The 13,087-nt window shown below is 31.4% G+C and overlaps 1 protein-coding gene across 4 annotated transcripts in view; it reads left to right on the top strand.

Moving 5' to 3' along the window:
* LOC143055224 (phospholipid-transporting ATPase ABCA1-like) overlaps positions 1-13,087 on the top strand; it is a 75,276-nt gene that overhangs the window by 4,441 nt on the left and 57,748 nt on the right. For all 4 annotated transcript variants that reach the window (XM_076228370.1, XM_076228376.1, XM_076228358.1 and 1 more), the window contains exons 3-12: positions 2,908-3,004; positions 4,968-5,112; positions 5,718-5,839; positions 6,366-6,490; positions 7,515-7,781; positions 8,514-8,591; positions 10,256-10,559; positions 10,792-10,935; positions 11,665-11,820; positions 12,588-12,725. In XM_076228370.1, coding sequence (XP_076084485.1) covers positions 2,908-3,004; positions 4,968-5,112; positions 5,718-5,839; positions 6,366-6,490; positions 7,515-7,781; positions 8,514-8,591; positions 10,256-10,559; positions 10,792-10,935; positions 11,665-11,820; positions 12,588-12,725 — 1,576 coding nt within the window. The remainder of the gene's footprint in view (positions 1-2,907; positions 3,005-4,967; positions 5,113-5,717; positions 5,840-6,365; positions 6,491-7,514; positions 7,782-8,513; positions 8,592-10,255; positions 10,560-10,791; positions 10,936-11,664; positions 11,821-12,587; positions 12,726-13,087) is intronic.

Below are 13,087 nucleotides of genomic sequence, written 5' to 3'. Positions count from 1 at the left end.
CCAGACTACTCGGTGACCTATTATAGTCGCTAATTTCTGTGTCATTTGATCTCTTGTGAAGAGTTGTCTCATTGGCAATTACACCTCATCTTCTTTTTTTATACATTTATTTTTTTAAGAATAAAATATGTTTTTTAAAACTACTTGACGTATAAATAGATAGATAGATAGATATATTTTATTTCCAATAGTGGACCCATTACGGGCATAATCAGTACATTGATTTTTTATCACACAATTGCAATAGACAATAAACAAAAATAAAAATAGAAATGTATAATTGCATATATATGGAAATTATAGATTTTTTTATACAACTACATTTGATAATATAAAAAGAGATGTACTGTACATGTATACATCAATGAGACTGCAACCCAACACACAATGAAAGCATTTCACCAATATAATCAAATCATTCAAAAATTTGCCATAAATGTTAAATACCATGAATACCAAATAATTGTAATTAAGTATGTCCATTTAAATTGTTAGGAAATTTGTCTGACACTCAGTGTATTTGTACTCTATAACATGATTGTGTAACAGAATACATTTTCTAGGTAGAACTTTAACAAAGGAGAAGGCCGCTATATAGAACGATAGCTATATTTATTGATCCTCTTCAATAGCAAAAGCCATATCCTATTGTGATATTCTATTGAGTAAAAATATTAATCCAGGTCCTGTTATAATATAAGTAGATTTTGTTGAATTGATGTGCATCATCATATATTAGGAAATATGTACATGTACTTATTAAACTTGTATGACATTGAATATTAAAATAGATTTTAAGTTCAACATGTTTAAGTACAAGTGTATTCAATTCTTGAGTGATACATTATTTCTCCTATTTTGTCCACTCATTTCAGTTTATATGATCATGATGATTATAACAGAGTTTATAAGAGCAGAATACAAATCAAAGTGTATTGTAATGGCAGAATTTGGTTAAATTTAATTGAAAATGCAAACATTATCATATAAATGTTAATAACATTATGCAGGAATAACCAATGCATTAAACATGTTTAAGTCAAAGACATTGTTTGTATACTCTTCAGCCACTTTCAGAAGGTATTAACTGGCTTATGTAAAATAATAAGAGAATTCCGAGATAGTGTTTGTTTCAAAGTTTAATTATCCCTCATCTTCATGATCAATAGTAAGGGGCATTATGTTTTCTGGTCTCTCTAAGAAATGACTCTGGTTTTCCATCTCATATCTGGTAAGGGAGTGTTTAGTTAAGTTATTACACTGTGAAGTTTTGGTAAAATCAACATGTCGAATAACTTGGTGCACATATTTTATCTTGATGTGAACTTTTGAAAATTTATATGTTAAATTACTAGAATGACCCTGATTGCATAAAAATACTATACATGAAATGTTAAATAGGTTCATTTTCAGGTTCAAATTTTGGTTTAAGTTTGAGTTGTGGTCACATTCATTGAATCTCAGTACAAGTTTATTAAAACTGTAAAGCATCTTCAATTTTCAAATACTGTGGATTCATTATTATTCGTGGGATACCAATATTCGTGGATTTGAATGGTACAGGTGAACCACAAAATTAAATATTCAAAGAAGGACAATTTGTTCATGCTTATATGCAGACTTTGACAAAACCACGAAATTAGATATCCATGAATATGTAATTTTTGTCGAGCCTTCGACTTTAGTCGAAAAAGCGAGACTAAGCGATCCTACATTCCGTCGTCGTCGGCGTCGTCGGCGGCGTCAACAAATATTCACTCTGTGGTTAAAGTTTTTGAAATTTTAATAACTTTCTTAAACTATACTGGATTTCTACCAAACTTTGACAGAAGCTTGTTTATGATCATAAGATAGTATCCAGAAGTAAATTTTGTAAAAATAAAATTCCATTTTTTCCGTATTTTACTATAAATGGACTTAGTTTTTTCTGCGGGGAAACAAAACATTCACTCTGTGGTTAAAGTTTTTAGAATTTTAATAACTTTCTCAAACTATCCTGGGTTTGTACCAAACTTGGACAGAAGCTTGTTTATGATCATAAGATAATATCCAGAAGTAAATTTTGTAAAAATAAAATTCCATTTTTTCCGTATTTTACTTATAAATGGACTTAGTTTTTTCTGCGGGGAAACATTACATTCACTCTGTGGTTAAAGTTTTTAGAATTTTAATAACTTTCTTTAACTATCCTGGGTTTGTACCAAACTTGGACAGAAGCTTGTTTATGATCATAAGATAGTATCCAGAAGAAAATTTTGTAAAAATAAAATTCAATTTTTTCCGTATTTTACTTATAAATGGACTTAGTTTTTTCTGCAGGGAACCATTACATTCACTCTGTGGTTAAAGTTTTTAAAATTTAAATAACTTTCTTAAACTATCCTGGGTTTGTACCAAACTTGGAAATAACCTTATTTATGATCATAAGATTGTATCCAGAAGTAAAGTTTGTAAAAAGATTACTCTGTTTTTTTCTGTAATTTACTTTCAAATGGACTTAGATTTTCTTACAATCATAAAATAGTAACAAGAGGAATATTTTTATTGATTTTTTTCCTCATTGTTGTTGAGCCTGTGATTTACAGCAAAAATAGGCGAGACACTGGGTTCCGCGGAACCCTTACAAATTTTTTCTATATCCTTCAAAAATTGGTATCTACGAAATTAAATGAATCCACAGTAATTTTTTCACATTTAGTCCTTCTTCCACACTTCACAGGGAATTACTTTAGTTGCTACTGTTGAATAATTTCTGTTATTATACTGAATAAGACCTCATAATTAGAATTGAGAAGATCATTTTCCATGTTGAGTAAGTTAAATTTATTTTATTTGTTTATTATTTACCTTATTAGATCTGAATAGAATTGTATCAAATTAGTAACATACTATAAATTTTCTTTGTAGTTTCGCTTGTTTGCTGAGATCGTATTTCCCTTAGCTTTGTTTTTAATTCTTGTGATAGTAAGAACACGACCAGATCTCAAAGTCAATCAACCTGAATGTAAGTAATTCTTCTGTCGGTCATTGTAAATTAACCTGTTCTGGAGACGAGGGGGGGTGGGGGGGGGAAGATACTTCTTATTTATTTTAAATTCTTTCACATTTAAGGTCTTTAGTTATTTATTTTCTGTTTGGTTATACCTATTTATATATATGAGGTAAAGTTAAGACAAATCAGTCCAGGGGAGTCATATTTATGCAATTTATATCATATATGGCACAAAAGGAGAAATTAAATTTCCTTTTCTTAAAAAATGAATCTAGAATAAGAATGTACATCTACATTTAGACCAGGTATTTATTACATGAATGTGTTGAATTAAAGTTTGAAATTTTATTATGCACTATAAAGTACCACTCACTCCCTGAGAGACCTGCCAAGTTTTCTGATTTATTGGGGATTTCCCCCCATGAGAAGTCTCGGCCAGACTCTTGAAATCCTTTATTACTTAAACTAACTGCATTAAAACTGGCATTCAAGGGAATGAAAATGCATTTAAGCACACATGCACTCATTCATAACCATAGAATATTAGGCTTAAAACATTATTGACATGTAGAAGACATGCATTATGTTCTCTTATTCTTTAAATACCCCATGGAGATTTTAAAAAAAGTTGGCAGGTATATATACCAGTATACATAATTTGTATGATTCTTTTATTCTAGACGATTCAAAATCAGTCAAATTTTACCTGTAATTTATTTATATGAATATATTTCACATTTGAGGGAATGTTTTACCTCAGGTTTTACCTCAGGTGAACTATTGGACATTCTGTGGGAAAGTGTCTGGACCATAAAACACTTAACTGATATAATCTAAATTGAATTGTCATGAATGATGACATATAAAAAATGTATAATATACATGATATAAGATATAGTATGTGGCCATTTGTAAAAGATGTTTTAATGATAATTTGATATTTTCCCATTGATTTTAAATTGTTAGAGTTTTAAAACCTTAAACATGTTTAATGAGAAACATAATTTCTTTCCTTGCATTTACATAATTGCACAAACATATTTACATTTCTCGTATTGGCTATGCATTGACATGTTTTGCTGTACATTGTAAGACATGTAGTTTCTAACATTCAAGCAAGATCAATAACAACAAAAATAGTGTTGTTCATTTGATGTATTGGTTGTTTCATCATTAATATGTTATATGGGATTTTTGTCTCGTGAAAGTTTCTCTCATTACAGTATACCGTCTTTTTTTTCGGGGTCTCATATAGACTTATCCTGTAAATTTTTGCTGAACTAAGGTATATATTCCATGGGAAATTCTATCTAATGTAGATTTAACCTAAAGTATACAATAGGAATTTCTATGTTCCCTCTCAGGCCAAGGGGGACATTATTATAAAGTGTTACCCTTGTCCGTCTATACATTCAAAAATTGTTTCTGTTCTCTAACTTTAGTTTGCCTGCACCAAATGTTATGAAACATATACGCAATGCTTAGTACCATAGAACACAGATCAAGTTCAAGTTTGGGATACATCTCTTTAACAGTTCTTGATTTGTGCCCTTTTAAAATCATAATGTTGTATGCACAAAGGGTCATCATCTGTTATCCATGGACTTATTCTCCAATTTTTGGTTGCTCAAGTAAATTTATCCTGAACTACAGAGATATGTTAATTTATCATAAACTAAAAGGGAGGTGAAAATTACCAAAACTGGGGATCTCAGGTGCTCCAGAAAGGTAAGCAGATCCTGCTCCACATGTGGCAACGGTCGTGTTGCTCATGTTGCATTAGCATTGGTTCATCTTATTTACATGGAGATTGTTTGGGCCTTTACCGTCAGTCAGGGTTCATTGAATTTAAATATTTTGCATTACTTGCATGTTAAAGTATCGGTATTTTAATTTAACATTTACATTTTACTATCAAAACAACAAAAAGGTTAGACATATCTTTGTGTAAACCATTTATTTTTCTATTTTAAAGGTCACTTTGATGGCAATGCTATGCCAAGTGCTGGCACTTGGCCTTTTCTACAATCGTTAGTTTGTAATGCAGAGAACAGATGTTACCAGACCGTTACAGCTGATGAAGCTGCTGGTACAACAGCCACAGGAAATCCACAGGCTTTGTAAGTACTGTAAAGGCACTAATTATAGCGTAGATTTCATAAATACAAGTAATGTGACTCTTTGAGTATCACAATGATAAGATTTTTATATGCAGAATTTTCTGAAAATTGCAATAATTAATCTCACTTGTCTGTCCTTTCACGAAAAAATTGCAATGAATAAATGCATGCAAAAATTTACAAATATATCTGTAATGCACAGTACCAAAGCCATATATATATATATATATATATATGCGCAGTAATTCTCTGTACCAACTTTGTATGACCAGGAACATAATGTGACATAAAAAAAATATATTTAAAAACATAGACTGTTAAAAATGAAACATTTATGTAGTTGTCAGAATTATTGTAGACTTTGCATTGAAATTACTAATTTTTAAAACTCAGATAAGTAAAATATCAAATTATAAGTGATGTCAAAAACAAGAATAATTGAATATCTGACATAGATGCAATTGTTTTGAAATCTATTAAATTCAAACTTTCATACATGATATTGTTACCAAATTTTGAACAAGTTCTAAATAATGTGTAACGTGGATGCCATTGACTATATATTAATTTTGTAAATAAAAAGACATGAATTTTACATTTCCTAGGATAACTAGAATTTTGACAGATATAGGACAATTAGCAGATCCTGTACTTATACGGAACTTGCTAAGAGATGGACAGATTATATTTAGAGTACTTGGCATGATCAGGAATGGAACAGCAACAGGTTTGTACACCTATAATTCATAAGGAATATGTATAGATATCTTTCATCCTAAATAACTTAATGTTATGTGATCAAATATTTTTAAATGAGTCAAACCCCTTGGAAATATAAATTATATAGAAAATTGTAAGCTCTCTACAAAGCCTTCATTTCATGTGAAGTGTTTATGAAATTCATATTAAAAGTTTGTGTCAATTATCTCTTGAAAAAGTTTGAATATTAATATTGAATATCTATTTTTACAGGAAGCATATCCTTTTGAAATGTAATTTATATTAAAATTGTATTGTAAAAATGTAAGGACTCACACTCATATATTTCTTACTGGATTTTTCAAAGATTATATAAGCAAGCTCTTGGAGGATTTGATAATCTGGCTGATCTGCTACTTCTGCAGGAGTAATTGTCCTTTTAAAGGTGATTTATATTGTGTATTGTAGCAGGTATAAATCTGTGAAACATATCAATCAATTCTACATTTGCAGGAGTTATTTCCCCTTTAAATGTGGTTTATTGTCTATTGTAGGTGGTCTCAACCTAGGAAACATAGTGACTAATCCTACAGACCTGAGGAACCAGATCATTAACAACAATATCAGTCTGTCTCCTGATGTGATAGATCAGTTACTTAATGCCACAATAAATCCAGCTGTAAGTCTATTATATATGCTTGAACAGACCATTTAGACACAAAATTTGTAGTGACCAATTATCCACAATATATGTAGAGACCATTTAACTACATTATATATACAGAGACCATTTAAACTATGTATGTAGAGAGCATTTAGCCACAAAATATGCAACCACAATAGCTACAAATTATATTTGAGACCATTTTTCCATAACATATATATTTAGAGACAATATCTTCATGAACATACATTTGTACGTAGATATGAAAAAGAAGATGTGATATGATTTCCGATGAGACAACTCTTGACCACTGATTCAGAAATCAACATCAGTAGGTCACCTTACAACCTTCATCAATAAGCAAAGCCCATACTGCATAGTCAGCTTTAAGAGGCCACGAAATGACAAATGTAAAACAATTCAAACGATAAAACTAACAGTTAAATTAATGTACAAAAAATGAACCAAAAACAAATATGTAACAAAGCAACAAACGACAACCTCTGAATAACAGGCTCCTGACTCGGAAAAGGCACATGCATTCAGAATAGGGCAGGATTAAACATGTTAGCAGGATCCCAATCCTCACTCTAACCTGGGACAGTGGTGTAACAATACAACATAAGAACAAACTATAAAAATAAGTTGAATAAGGCTAAAAAACATCTAACAAAAACACAGAGTGGATGTGGCTGGGTATTTGAACATCCCAACAACAAAAAGACACCAAATACAGATCTGAGAGTTCCTCACAGTTTGTTGTATTATAAATAATTGTCTTCAAAATATACTTGAGTTTAAAACAATTAAGAATCAGATTAGTATGACTCATTATTGCAGAATTTTTTCTTTTAACAAGCCTGACAAAATATCTCAATCTAACAACATTTAAAACACAACTGAGTTGGATTATGTTTTGATTTAAGATTAAGGAATATAAATTGCATGCTCTTCTATTTCAATAAAATTTTGACAAGAATTGAAGCTAGCTTGCATCAATATTTTCTTGTGCTAATATATGTCTTTTTTTCTATCATAGCTGCCAACTGGTGTATTGATCGACTTTAGAGAATGTCGATTGATACAAAACAACGGAACATCAGGTGGTATTCCAAACACCAACACAACTGCTCAGAATCTTCGTGGTCTTGTTTGTGATAGAAACTTAAATGAGACTATTATTTTCCCGACACAGTCTATCTCAGATACAGTACAGACACAGCTGTGTAATCTGACCCTAGTCCAGTTTGACCAGCTGTATGGTTTACTTCTGTCAGCACTCAACAATACTAGATCAAATGAAGAGGTATAAATTTTATAGGGAGGTTCTATTTTTGGTTGCAGAGGTAGTTCATGTGACAGTCATCATATTTTTGTTTAAGTTTAGGCCTTTCAGGGGCAGATCCGGCCATTTTAAAAAGGGGGGTTCTTAACCCAGGATAAAGAGGGGGGTTCCAACCACATGTCCCCATTCAAATGCATTGATCGTCCCGGAACCTACCCCCTGGATCTGCTACTGCCTTTTTACAATATATGTTTAAAGATAAGAGAGACCATCCTTTTAGTCTTGGTTTCCATTTCTATGAGATGTTGTATTTATCTGAAAGTTATAATAGAGTTCAACTGTAGCCTATATTAACTGAAATGAGAAGTTTGTTACCTAGTACAAGTAAGGACTGTTCTATAAAGTTTTACTGAGGAGTACACTTTGAAATCTCATTTTCAAATTGCCTTCCCTGGATATCATACATGTTTGAATGGAATAGCTCAGAGTAGAATTTATTTTGTGATATAAAATGCTCTTTGTATAAGACATGAATTGATCTAAATAACCATAAAAAATGTATCCTCTGAGACTCACCTATAAAAACAAGAATCAATTGATTGTTGGTTGCTTAACATCCAGTGGATGAAAACAAGGAAATATTGGGTATACAAATTACACACATAAACAAATGACATCAAAGAAATCATCAAAGTCTTCAACAGTTGACAGGCTTCTATACAGTATCATATGTAAAATCTTGTTCTGTTGTAGATAATAGATTATATAGAGAGGAATGGAGGACAAGAATTAGTATCTGATCCAGCAGAATTATTACAGTTAGCCAATGATGTAAGTTACTTAGATATTCTTATTTCTTATAAATATTATTGAAACTAAAACTGTTTTAAGATTGATTGAATGTTCATGATCTGTGCCACTTCCAGAGATCATGGCTATATCAAGGTGGCAAATTGTTATTGATGGACAGTGTTCTCCCCAGAAATTTTGGATAGCATCACATTTTGCGTAAAAAAAAATAACTGTCATTTGTCGCGTTGCGTTGATGCTCTATTTCCTTTATATGTTTTAGTTTATATTGTTCAATTCATAACTGAGAATACAATTAAACTATAACAACAAAAACAGTTGTTTCAGTTTATGTTTTCTTTATTCATTTATAATTACAGAATTATTTTTTTCCTCTTGTGCCAAATAAAAATAAATATGTGCTTTCAGTTACCCAACAATAAGTCAAATGAATGAATGGTTCATTATAGTGCAACCTGTATATATACAAAACTAAATATCTAGTACACAAAATTAACTATTTTTTTATATTATATTATTAAGTAAAGATAAAGTACTAGTAGCAAAAGTAGCAAAAAAAATATCAATTTAAAAACTTTTTTTTATCATGTTTATGAAATTCATTGTTTCATGGCTCTGAATGAATTAGTTCCTGTTATTTCTTATCTTTACATCAAAATGATACGTATTTTTAACAAAGTTATCTAACAAATAGTCTATTAATGCGTAGTTTTCTCTATTGGTATATTTTTTCTGTCTACCGTCCGTCTGTTGTCATTATCGTGAAAATGCGGATTTTTGTCATATCTGGTCCGATTCCGATCCGTAGTTTACACAAAAATGTGCAATGGCGGCCGTAGAAAAATTTACGAAAATGAGTCCGAGAATAAACATTGTTTGACAAGAGATTGTGAATGAATAAGACGCTTTTAATGCATTAAATGAATTAAACATAAACTTAAGCCAATTATGATCACTTTTTAAAGAAGTATAAAACTTATTTTAGCTCAAAACCAAAATTCTCGCTCTCGTATTACCGGAAGAGAAAGAAAGTATTTTTTGGAGAGTTGCACAAATAAACGACACCTTTTAAAAAATAAAAAATCGTTTTAATCTTTGAAATTTCGTAATACAAAACATAGATTACGAACTGTTTTTGTGATTGCATTTTTCCATGTCGAAATTGGTGATTGCAGACACGTGGTATTAGTCATGTCACAAGTGTCAGCTTGGGATATTCACATCCAAACAGTTATCACCCTGAGGGCAATTAACACCTGGCTATTCAATCTCTTAATTGCCTTTAGTGTCCGACTTAAAGGGATTACAATTAAAGGTGATATAATTTTTATGATCATAATCGATAATAGATGAAAGTTCAAAATTGAGGACAAGTAAAATAGCATCTTCAAAATAATTATAGCGTCGCAGGAATTATTATAGCATCACGGTAAAAAAATATAACGCTAAAACGGCCTGGGGAGAACACTGATGGAGATAAACACTATCCTTAATATGAAGATTGGTATGACTGTAAATGAAAGAGTTATTAGTGTTTATTAGGTACACATTTTAGAGGCCATAACAAACTGAATGATTATTTGTCAGTGTTCTCTGTAATTTAAGTCATTAGTAATGTAGGTGGTAACTACTGGTACTTTGAAACAAGAGTTCATTATTATTTTTTTTTACTTTTTACTTGATAGTTTGCAACCTTATACCAGGATTACCAGAATGACAGAGATGTTATCGAAACTGTTGAAGGCCTTTTCAATCAGCTCCAGGGAACTACAATGGGACAGACAGTCAACGGCACTGCCTTGGTCCAGAATTTGGTGTGTGGCCGAGGGGCAACCAAATGTAGACCTGGATATTATATAGCTGGATCTAGTTGTCTCCCCTGTAAGATAGGAACCTTCCAGCCTAATGCCAATCAGGGGTCCTGTATACAATGTGAAGACAACCTAAAGACTAATGCTACAGCCTCTACCAGTGAGAACGATTGTCAAGGTATGTCTCATTATTTGGATATGTAATTGTAGCTAGAGAGGTTCTGTGAGAGACATATTACTGAAAAAATATAGGAATTGTAGGAATTGCAAACAGTTCTGTAGATTATATTGTTTCAGTTAGCTAAAAATCCAAAATATCTTAAATACTACTGTAAGGCATTATTCAAACGTCTGTATACCATTTTCTTTGCCAACACAAAATACAATAAACATAGATTTTATTTCTGTAGTAAATTGTGGAGCTGGCCAGGAGGGAGATGATGATTGTTCCAGTTGTAAGTTAGGTTATTATAAACCATCAGCAGGGCTTTATCCATGTATGAAATGTCCTCAACACAGAACATCTAATCAGGCCAGGACACAATGTAATATCTGTAAGTACCACTGAAAAAGTAACTACTCGTATATATTTCTGTTATATATTCCTATAAAATTTCGAAATTTGAACTTCAGATATTAAATTATGAAGATCCTAAATAAAAAAATAACTAAGAAAAACCTGCTAAGAGTATAATGCTTGAGAAATATAAATGATTTAATTTTTGATTTTTTGGGTTTTAATGCCACTTTCAAGCACCGTATTTAGGCTATAAAACCACGACCTTCGATAGGAAAACTGACGATCCTAGTCATTTAAGATTGGAGCCGAGTGCACCAACACGAGCAGGGTTCGAACTCACAACCTCAGTGTCTGACTAGTGATTACAGTAGTAACTACTTAGATCATTCAGCCACCGAGGCCTGGAGAAATATGAATGTGGAAGTCTTAAGTATAAACAACGTTAAGAAAAATTTGATTCTAGATTATGAACGGAATATTTGGCTAATGGCTTAAAATTTTCGACTCAATATTTTCCATGTTTAGATTAATATTCAATACAGTTTTGTAATAACAAATAATAACAAAAAAATACAGTGTTATTATTCTAAAAAATTTCAGACTTCAAAGTAAAAGTGTTTTTTTTAAAAGATTAAGTGGTATATGACTCTTTCAGAGTTCAAACTTCTAGAATAATAGTTCTGAGAGTCAAGAATTTAATGAAATTTGAAGAAGAAAAAAAATTATTTAACACGGATCTGTTGAATTTTATTATTTGCTTTAGTAAACTGTGCACCTGGATACAACATCAACAATGGCCAATGTATACAATGTTTGAAAGGATACTACCAGACTGGGTATAACATGACATCATGTACAGCATGTCCAGCCAACCATGACACACAAAATACAGGGTCCAGTAAATCTACAGATTGTCAGGGTAAGTCATGTACAGCATGTCCAGCCAACCATGAGTCTCAAAGTACAGGTCTGTAATGATTTTATATGGGTATGTGCATGTGTTATATTACCTGAATATAACAATCCTAGGCTTGAGTCATTTGTCGTCTATCAGGCCGCTCATCAATGTGAGGATGTCCGATCAGGATAACAACTAGTAATGACTGCCAAATATACCATGGGGAATCCCAGAATTCCATAATATGATGTGGTTGTCTTCCCAATGTACATTGGTAATAATAAACCCAAGTATCTGTAGTTCCAAGTATATCATATTCATAACAGGTCCAGTAAATCTGCAGATTTTCAGGGTAAGTCATGAACAGCATGTCCAGCCAACCATGACAGACAAAATGCAGGGTCCAGTGAATCTATAGATTGTCAGGATAAGTCAGGTGCTTCATGGTACAATCAACTATAGAGCATTGCCATTGGGTATTGAAGGTGTATTCTATTTTAAGTGAAATGGAAAACTTTAATATTGTTTTTGCTGGTTTTTTATCAAGCAGATAGTATGTAGGACTAAGAGCAAGCCTAGTAGTTTTAGAGTTAACATTGAATCTTATCATAAAGACGTGTTCACTTTTGTACTGACCTTGTGAGCTTGGAGGTCAAATGCATACTCAGTATAATAAATTAATGAAATATAGATAAGGCATTATATAATAATATAATAATGGTATTCATGTGTTTTTTGTAGCATTTACATGTTATTGTCCTTTAGTTTGATGTATATGACTTTTTCAGAAATCTGCCCTGCTGGTACAGAGGGAGACACTTGTAAGAAATGTGAGAAAGATTACTACAAATCTACAGCTGGTATCCAGGGGTGCATGAAGTGTTCAGAGGGGTTTACAGCAAGTGATGATAGATCTAAATGTATAAGTAAGTGTTAGTCATAGTCAGGAAACAAATAAAATATCAACTCTCTTATTTTTTTAACTTTATAACTGCTGTTTCTGTTTGATATTCTGGTGAAAAGATAGTGTAAATTTCCATTAGTTATATTTAAGAGTTTGTTTCAATGTTTGATTCTTTTTTATATTTGTGTTGTCAAGACAACTCTCATCTGTTATAAATAACTGCTTTGTAAAACTTTTATCAAAGAAAATATATGTTTAATAGTAAAGTATTGTCAACACAATGTGACATAATTCTTCTGATATTTCTACTAGTATACTAGAAGTTCAGTCTAGTGTTTCATATTACTTTATTTCAACATAGTAAATCTAGAGGTTAACACAGAA

Source organism: Mytilus galloprovincialis, chromosome 1 (genome assembly GCF_965363235.1).
Source record: "Mytilus galloprovincialis chromosome 1, xbMytGall1.hap1.1, whole genome shotgun sequence".
NCBI classification, from domain to species: Eukaryota; Metazoa; Mollusca; class Bivalvia; order Mytilida; family Mytilidae; genus Mytilus; species Mytilus galloprovincialis.
The sequence above is the reverse complement of the archived record's forward strand: the minus strand, read 5'-3'. Positions and strand labels throughout refer to the sequence as shown.